This window comes from Phaseolus vulgaris, chromosome 9 (assembly GCF_051622355.1).
Source record: "Phaseolus vulgaris cultivar YP4 chromosome 9, ASM5162235v1, whole genome shotgun sequence".
NCBI lineage: Eukaryota > Viridiplantae > Streptophyta > Magnoliopsida > Fabales > Fabaceae > Phaseolus > Phaseolus vulgaris.
In genome coordinates this window covers 14,501,124-14,511,127 of record NC_143506.1, presented here as the reverse complement: position 1 = coordinate 14,511,127, position 10,004 = coordinate 14,501,124, and the positions used below count along the sequence as shown (strand labels likewise).

The window sequence follows — 10,004 nt, the reverse complement described above, 5'->3', positions numbered from 1 at the left end:
AGTTTACAGAGTTCCCATGACTTCATGTAAACTCTCAAGTTTAGTAACCTTGCTTGCTTTTATGTATTGCATCATTGTATATTTTATCTCATTCAAGTTCTACATTAAACTATTTTTGTCCCTTTGAAATGGATATAGATTTGAGAATGCTATTGTCTACAACTATGATTGTTTTGTTCTTTCCTATGGTCAACCTATTGTTGGTGTTGTAGTTTAAATTTGTTTGTCAATAAGGATTTGTTCATAATTTTGGACTTGGAGGGTCCCTTTCTGTGAAACTTCAAGCCAATGCATTTTTATTCTCAATACTAAATGCCTAACAGTGGTATGTTTGAAGTTTAAAATGTCTAAAACTCTAAATGTAAAAATACACATAATATCCTCTGATTTCGCAGAGTCACCCTTTGTAATTTCTCAGATTGTGAAGACTGTTTATGCTTTATGCATCCCCAAGTCGTGTAAATTTTCTATTGGACTCTAAAAAGGCAAGTATACCTACCTTTTTCTTTTATATATTGATATTTAAAAGAATGAATACTATTGTTTTTGGATACTTTATACTTTTATTGACAATTACACTGTGCTTGATGTGTATAGGAAATGGAAACGACTCCTGCTTATCCGATATGTTTTGCAATTGATGATTTTGACTCTACTTTTGATGCTGTGGTAATAAATCACTTTAGTAAGTTATTACGTTTTTAGTCACCTTTCACGTATGGAATGTTTATACTTACTCAACATATTTTGTGGTTTACATTTTCTGGTTAACTAAGGTGATAGTTTGTAAATATGCCCTGCTTTATCTGACTCTGACTCTTTTCATATTGCAACTCAGATTTAGATGAAATGTATTTCTGAGATATCTTTACAAACTAGGATAGCTCTTCGGCTAGTTTCTGAGTTATGTATTAAGTATATTAAGTGTCATCTTGGTATTATGCAAATTATTAAAGTAAAACTTCAATTCTGACACGAGAACAATGCCAACCATATTTAAGTAATTAGTTTTGCCCCATTAGGAAATTCCAGATTTATCAAGGGAAGATCATTAAGTTTCATAGATTACCAAAGATGTTAGCCTATATCATACCAAATATAAAGAAGAAAATCAGAAAGCTAGTTAATTAATAACAAGAATTGAACATTGTCAAGTAAAGTCAATTAGGCTTTCTTAATTTGGATATGTTTTTCTACAATCACTTGTAAAATCAGCTTTTTCTGGAGAAGTTTTATTTCATTTTTCTCTATTATAAGTGTTCATGGAATTCTTATTCTCAAGCACTTGTACAGGCATAGAAGATAATCTCTTGACCTCATAAGGATTTGTGTATATGAACTGTATCTCTTGGCATGGACAATTGACATTGTGGGTATTAGGAATAACTGCGAAACGAATCGAATAACTGCATGTTGTGTTGTTGGTTAAACTTGGGAGATAGAAATAGGATAGTTGAATTTATCCTTTTTGTTAATAGGCTATCTATATTCTTATTATCTGAAAACATACTATTGGTTACTGTTCTCCCCTCTTATTTGAGGGATTACCAATTAAGAATACAGTTCTGTCATTCTGGATTGTTGCATAAGCAAAATACACATCTATGTTGATGCTTCATTGTAATCTTGTATTTAAATAACTGAATCAACAATACCATCTTTGATAATAATCTGATGCTTTTCTTAATACTTTAAATCATGCATACCTGGTCTTTTTGTTTCACTGTTTTGCTGTGCATTAACACTCTTGTGTGGTGCAGTGATTGATGCAGTCTCTATATTAGGAGAGTATTTCAAGGAAAAGCCTTGGTTGGAGCTTTTGTGTAACCATCTTAAGTATAGCCTTTGCTAATGTCTTGTTTTAAAGATTTTACCTGCATATTCCTTGTGGTGATAACCTGGAAGAGAAACCATTGAGGGATTGAAATAGGATTCTTAAGATATATTCCTTAAGAAGATTTTTGTTTTGCTGAAGGAAGTAACCTAGGTTTATGTAACGAATTACAGGTATTTGCTGGGACGGAAAAAAATGAGTCTGGATTTGTTATTCATTTTGAATTAATTTGTGTACTACTAATTATCAGGAACAGCAACAAGATAAGAAGGGTACAACTGCAAAGAAAGGTAGACAAGCGAAGAAGGTAAAATTGGAGACAGAATCACACAACATTAGAGAGATGTTTACGAGGGCCTCCCGAAAGAAAAGCTAACATATTCCATTCCCATTCTATGAATGAAACGGGTAATCATCAGTATCATTTTCCAAACTTGCAAGTAGTGGATAAGCATTGAGTCAACTCTGGTTTGTACCGTCCGAAAAAGTGCTATTTTTCCAAACTTCCATGTTCTAATTGCACGTGACAGGAAAGCTGCTACCCTTTTGGTTCAGAGGCTACTTTATTACTTCCCTCCGAATTCAGATGACCTCGACAGGTGCTTTTTAACTTTCTCAACTTGCATGCATACTATTCTTTGAGTTTTGTGAATCTCTTGAATTTCTTAGATTCTGACCTGATCTCAATTACTAACCTAAAAAATGTCTTTACAGCTTTTGAGTGAAGGTTTTTGATTTTTCAAGAGGCGAGATGACCCAGCAGAAGATAAAAGAGCTTAAACAATCTTTGAACATGTAATTCTTGTCGATAGACCAGAATTGTATGTCCTTTTGTGCTTGACATTTCATTTTTATTTTGTGTTTGGTCTCTGAAAGATTGAGTGTTAATGGCCTGATTTTTTACAGTAGTAGATTTCTAAGGATTTTGCCTTTTTAATTTATTTAGTTGTGATGCTATATTATTTTTGGTTCACTTCTATGAGATTTAGCGACACTAAGAATGTCAAGAGATATTATTTGCTTCTAGTAGTTGTTAATTGGTAAATTAAATGAAGGATTAGATTGGGTTGATTGACATAAAATGATTTAATGTTTTTATTAGCAATGGATTGTCTATTTCGGAACTGAAATGAATTTTTGGAAAACAAAAAAAAGGATTAAGAATAGTTTACTGCTCAGCTGATCTGTAACCACACGTTACCATATGACTTAATTATTCTAAATTGGAAATATTTTGGCCAGAAGTCCCGCTGGTGTAAATCTATGATTTGATCTTTAGATAGGATAGCTCTTAGGCTAGTTATGTATTAAGTGATTGGATGTGATTTTTCTAGATTTACAATGTATGAAGTCTATTCATTGCTAATATTTACACTGTTTTTTGCAGTGAATTTCAACTCATTCATGAGCTATGCTTGTATGTGTTGTCAGCCTCCCAAAGGACTGAACTCATACGTGCGACTCTGTCTACATTGCATGCCTTTTTATGATGGATTCCCTTGGGTTATATATTTGAATCACCATTGGTAGGTGAAGTTCTCCCAAAATTGAATTTACAAATCTTGTGATATATGTCAATTTAAGGTGATTAGATTTAAAATAATATTTTTAGCCATTTTCATTTTGTTTTATGATGTATAATTGCTCTCACTAGATACCCTACACCATATATATTAACAATCCTAAATAAAACTAAATTAAAATAAGTTTTTGAATTATTTATTTACTGATATGTTTAGGAAATAAAATATTTTATCATGTATAAAATTAAATTTCATAGTTTTTTGTGACAATCTGATTTGACAGTCTGTTGTATGATCTAACCAGTTAAACGGTTGAGTTTAGGTTTGCACTGTCACTTTCTTTCAGTTAACTCACATCTTTGACCCAGACATTTTCAACATAGAGTCCTTCAGTTTTAGGGGCAAAACACCTTCAGTTTTGGTGAAAGGAAAAAAGTAGTGATATCAGTTTGTTGTAAAAAAAACGGAATACCAATTCAGTCAGTTCAGTTTTGTATTATTAACATAAAGAAAACATTTAATACTAATTTTGAATAGAAAACAGCTTATATCCTTATGGAATGTTTTGAAAGAGAACATTCAAAATTAATAAGACATTTTGTCATTTGTTAAGGTTTTATATAATTGCAGTTATTTGATTATTAGAGTAGAGAAGACAAAAAGCATGACTTCACACAGTTCTTATCCTTGTTATGTCAGCGTTACTTGGCCATTTAAAACTAGATGGAAGATATGCTGAAACAGAACCGAGTGCATTTTGTATAAGTTAATGATAACATATATAATATGATATGGCTATAAAAGAAAATTTAGTAAATCTCAAATCTTAGAATTATAAGAAATATCTTAAGATATTATCTTAGAATATTCTAGACTATCTTAGAATATCTTTTAGGCTTTGTTTTTCTTTTTACATTTTTGATTTATTTCCTTATTTAATTAGGATTTTTATAATTATTGGAATATTTTATTACAATCAGATTTATTAGAATATAAATTATAGGCATATCATATTGTCATGTATATAGAAATAAAATATCTTATGATTATATATATATATATATATATATATATATATATATATATATAGATAGTTATTGTCATCAATCTATAGAAAATGGACTTTGTTGTGTAGTCTGTTTAGAAACCTTTTTTTTGTTTTTTTTTTCTTTAGAAGCCGTCATATATTTCAAATATCTTAATTTTGATTATATAAAAAAAGGTATTGATATTTTGGCTTGTGATCTAAAATTTGTTTTACATATATTATAGTGTTCTTAATTATGGGAGTTAATGTCCTTCTTCAAATATGATTTATTTTTCATTTTTTTTAAAAAGAAATATGTTAAAAATGAAACAAACCATAAAGCAGCATTTCTTAAGGCTCTTTTATGAGTGATGTCCTTGAGGTATTACTATTTCTTTTTATGAGCTGAAAGGGAGAATTACAATTCCTATTAAACTCAAATTTCAATCACTATCATTTACTGAGATTTTTAATAATCATATTTGTGTATTAACTATCTTAAAACTCATAATCTCACGTGTCTATAAGCTGTTTCTTTGTCCTTTTGTGTACCTAACCCACATTATCTAATTTAATTATCTCTACTTAATTTTTGTGTAGTCTATACTTTATAATGATATTCTGGGCACTATTACTATTTTTTTACGCAAGAAACTCTTTTGCTAAAGAAGAAATTCATTGTGAATTTTTTGTAAGTTTGGAGTTTAAGAATCCTCCTTACAATAATGGAAAAACACTAAAAAAGTTAATAGACCAAAGCTGCTAAATTCCTCAACATATTCACGTGGAAAAACCCTTAGAAGGGTTGTGTTTTGCCCTAAACATTATACCACCAAGTAGAAGCCAAATGCCTAATAAACTTAGCAAACTAGCTGTTCTGCTATTGAAACCTTCTTAGTCCTTAAACAGAATTACTAATTCCCTCCTACCGACTGGACACTTCTCATGATATGCTGAGATGCTGTGTTTGACTTTTTCGTTAGAGAACCGCGTATATTCATCAATGTGATGGAAAGTTAATCTAGTGAGTTTTTCTTTTTCCTATTTTGTTTTGATTGATTTTCTTTTATAATAGGTGTTTGGCTCTTAGAACAAAGCGTATGGCTAGGTTGAATGCCATTGTTCGCTCCCTGCCATCGGTCGAGACATTGGGCTGCACAACTGTTATTTGCAGTGACAAAACTGGGACCCTAACTACTAATATGATGTCAGTTGCGAAGGTGAGTTCTGCTTGACCTTGAAACAATGAAATTAAAATTTACTCATTTGTCCTTTTTGTGAGTTCTCGTGTTGCCACAAGGGTCGCATTGTATTGTGCCATCCATATTGAACTCTGTCCTGATTAATTTATGCTTATTTTTTGGTTGTGTTTTAAATGAGACATTTTGAATCAATAATAACCTCATTGCTATTATGTTTTAACCTCTCCTTTTATTCAGGAATTTTATATATGTGATATTAATAGAGTTTGTGAGAAAATGTGCTTCTTTCTAGATGTTCAAGGTCTGAGTAGTATTCAGTTTATGAACTGTTATGCTCTTCTCTTCCCCCCTTCCCCATTTTTCATTTATAAAATGCTTATGATGTTCATCTTTCAGTCCTGTCATATTATTGTTGTTAGGTTCAGGATGTTACAAAATTGTTATGCACATTGCTTTCCAGTGTATGTTTCATCGTGCAAATTCAATTTTTATTAATTTTGTTACATGTTGCAATGCAAACAAAGTAATTCTAAAAGTGTGTCCTAATCTTATGAAGCTTCCACTATACGTTTCAATTTACGGAATACTTTTATTTTTGCTTGACATTTTTTCCTGGAGGCTTATGAATGACTTTTAGCAATTTCCTTTACAGAATCCTATGCTTTGTTGTACAGGTATGTGTTGTTGAATCTGCAAATCGTGGCCCTGTTGTTTCTGAATACAGTGTCAGCGGAACAACATATGCACCTGAAGGCATAATATTTGACAGTACAGGGATGCAGGTATGACTATTTTAATTATCGTGCTTTTGCATTTACCCACAAGCAAAAAACACGCATCACAGTTAAGGCTAAGTAAATTACTGATAATATAAGGAAGGTACCTTAACTAAGTCCCAAAACAATATTCTTGGATCTATGGATAGTGTGCAAAGTCGGTATATGCTTTGTGGTGGATATCCATGCTATTTTACTTTGCAAATATTTACATGAGAAATGATTGCATTGAATTAAAATATTCATGGATATATGGATAGTGTGCGAAGTCGATATGTGCTTTGTGGTGGATATCCATGCTGTTTTACTTTGCAAATATTTACATGAGAAATGATTGCATTTAATTAAACCCTTCCTTGAAGCACAACTTTGCCCTGTACTAGAACTCTGATGGTGGCAATGATTTAGCAGCGCAGATGGTTTTGTATGTTTATTGTCAAAATATAAACTTATAATGGATAGTTTAATGATATTCGAATGAGTGTATGCGCTGGTGTATGCAATTTTGTTATAGTTAAAACAATGTGGCAATTTCTTGTTTTGCAGCTTGACTTTTCTGCTGAATTGCCTTGTCTTCTTCACATGGCAATGTGTTCTGCTCTTTGCAATGAGTCAACCCTGCAGTATAATCCTGATAAAGGGAATTATGAAAAAATTGGTGAGTCAACTGAAGTGGCACTACGTGTCTTGGCAGAAAAGGTGTGTACTTTTTCCCTTCTTGTGTCTCCTCCTGTGTTTGAACCTCCATCCTTACTTCAGTATACGTTGATCATGTGTTATTTGTAGGTTGGTCTACCTGGTTTCAATTCTATGCCATCAGCCTTGAATATGCTGACTAAGCATGAACGTGCTTCTTACTGTAACCATTATTGGGAAGAACAATTCAAAAAGGTGAGATTTAGGAAGTTTCTTTCTCAACCCTATTTTCAATTTATCTTTGTCCATTAACATATTTTAGGAAACTTGGATGTTTAAAAATTGCAGTAGGTTTTTTGAAAAAATTTCCATGCCTATTGATCATTCAGAAGATGTTTTCATTTAAAGAAAAGGGAATATATAATGTTATCAAAGAACTGTGTTGTAAACAATGAATTGAAATGTTACAGTTAATATTGCAATTTTAATTTAAGTGAATTACCTATTATACTCCTTTCAGTTTTCTTATTCCAATGTACATATATGTATCATTACATTTTTTTCTCTATGTTATTATAACTAATTTTCCTCTCTCCATATTAATTATATTAAGGGTATACTTGGGGAAAAATTTGTTATCTTGAAATTTAAACAAAATAGATAAAATAAACTAAAAAGGAACCGAGGGAGTATAAGCTAATTTTTGCTTATGGAAAAGTTTACTTCATCTTTTCATGTTTTCTTTTCCTATAAGTGCTTATGGAAAAGCATACCCTAACAGACATTAATTGTATTGGATTGACTGTGTTGATGTTCATTTTCGATATCATTAGTGCTAGGCAAACTCTACTAGGTTCCTGATAAAGTACTATTTAACCCTCTCCCTCTAAGTCCTCTATTTTGTAATTTATTGTAACCTTAGAATCATGGATGTTATTGTTTATGCAACTATTCAGAAGAATTTCTTTCAAATTTGTCGAAATTTACAATGTCAGTAATTTAGGTTGCAATGCCGGGTGATGGAGTTAATGATGCACCTGCACTGAAGAAGGCGGATATAGGAATTGCTATGGGTTCAGGAACGGCTGTTGCTAAGGTGTCATCGTCTGTCTATGCTTTTCTCCTATATCTTTTTCTTGTCTAGTCAATAATCAACAATTTGTTAATAGTCAGACATGGTGCTGGCTGATGACAACTTTGCCTCTATTGTTGCGGTATGATAGCATATATCAATTTCCACTCAATTTTTCTTCTTATTATTACTGTGCTCCCCTCTTGAGTTGAAAATAATTTTTCCCGTGTAATTTATTATTTGTTTCTCTTTAGGCTGTGGCAGAGGGAAGGGCTATATACAATAATACAAAACAGTTTATTCGATACATGATTTCTTCTAATATTGGCGAAAGTAGTTTGTATATTTGTGGCTGCAGTGCTTGGAATACCGGATACCCTTGCCCCTGTGAGTTATAGAATATTTTTTTTGATGATCTCTAAATGTTCATTCTATTCGATGCTGCATTTTATTCATATTTTAAACCTGTGTAAATTCTTGATTTTTTATTGAGCATGGCTTCTATGCCCCTGGATACTGGTTTTGTAGCCGATAGTTGGTCACTAATGCGCTTTTATATGATTACAGTGTCTCTTCGATGGTAATTGCACAAAAATAAGATTTTCATTTTTGTTCCAGTGAAGAGGATTGCCTGCCACTGCTATTGGCTTCAATAAACAAGACTCTGATGTGATGAGGGCTAAGCCTAGAAAGGTGCCGTATTAATAATTCATTAGTGGACCTTCTATTTCATTAATAAATAAATAGACAACCTTCCCAATCTCCCTCTTATGTTTTTTTTTATTTCTCTTTGAATGTATAGGTGAATGAAGCCGTTGTTAGTGATTGGCTCTTCTTTCGCTATTTGGTAATAGGAGGTAACTAGAAATCTCAATCCGATCTTTATTTATGGACTGAGTATCATTTATTATACCCATTGGGCGTTGCTTCTTTAATTTTTCCAGCAATATTTCTTTATTGAGGACTAGCATTGCTTTTTATGTTTTTATGCAGTTACATATGGTAGTTAGAGAGACGAGAGATGGGTAATGCCAATCCCTTGTGATTGTAGGTAAATAACCGAGTTGGGAAAATTTGTACTGAAGGTTCTTGGTACCATTAACAAAGAAGTAATTGGATAAAGGACGCCAGGATCCTAAGAGGACAATTGAAATAGAGCAACAGAAGAATTATCAAGAGTTCAATATACAATGGAGATAGTGGAACCAGAGAGACTCAGGTTCAAACCACTTTAGAAGTCAGTATAGATTGCTACATAAACCAATGAATGACTTTTAGCCATAGTACAATGTCCTGTTAGAAATAAGAGTCTATTTTATTAATGGAACTGTATGCAAACACAAATGGAAAGAAAGAGCAATAAGCTCTCAGCTCTTTAGCGTATATCTCCAAGCTTAGGTATAAACATGGGAAAAATACCAAAACCAATGAATGAATATTAGCCATACTACCCCTCAAGGGTGGGCAAAAAATCCAAATTGCCTAATCCAATCCATAATTGATCCAAATCCATATTACTTTTAATTCATTTAAATGGATTTATCTCAAATCCAAATCCATATTTTTGGATTTTAAGTCCAATCCATTTAATTGGATATGGACTTAAAATATATTAGTGTATTTTGAAGTGTTATTTATATAAAAATGATTTATAGAACGGTAGAATATAAATTAACATATAATAATCATCACATTATATGACATGCATATGGATCTAATTGTCTACAATATTGGTCAAAAGTACTTTTCATTAGGGTATAACGAAGTTAATTGTATTAGAATATTATATTATATATATAGGTTATTATTAGCTTTATTAAGAAACGCATGCTATGACAGTGATAACAAATTTAATAATAGTGTTTGTTTGTCACCGTGTACTTCATAAATATCACGTTTAGTATGTATTATTTCGTTTCAAATAATGATGATGA

General features: G+C 31.7%; 1 protein-coding gene across 1 annotated transcript; it reads left to right on the top strand.

Moving 5' to 3' along the window:
* Positions 1–395: 395 nt before the first annotated feature.
* On the top strand, positions 396–8,927 carry LOC150025185 (calcium-transporting ATPase 3, endoplasmic reticulum-type-like). Its single transcript, XM_090294955.1, has 14 exons — positions 396–485; positions 598–2,242; positions 2,365–2,433; positions 2,549–2,655; positions 3,222–3,360; positions 5,460–5,604; positions 6,261–6,368; positions 6,909–7,061; positions 7,149–7,253; positions 8,002–8,094; positions 8,168–8,212; positions 8,325–8,457; positions 8,689–8,763; positions 8,873–8,927. The coding sequence occupies exons 5-13, from the start codon at positions 3,239–3,241 to the stop codon at positions 8,724–8,726; spliced, it is 942 nt and encodes a 313-aa protein (XP_090151081.1). The 5' UTR covers positions 396–485; positions 598–2,242; positions 2,365–2,433; positions 2,549–2,655; positions 3,222–3,238; the 3' UTR covers positions 8,727–8,763; positions 8,873–8,927.
* Positions 8,928–10,004: the final 1,077 nt, after the last annotated feature.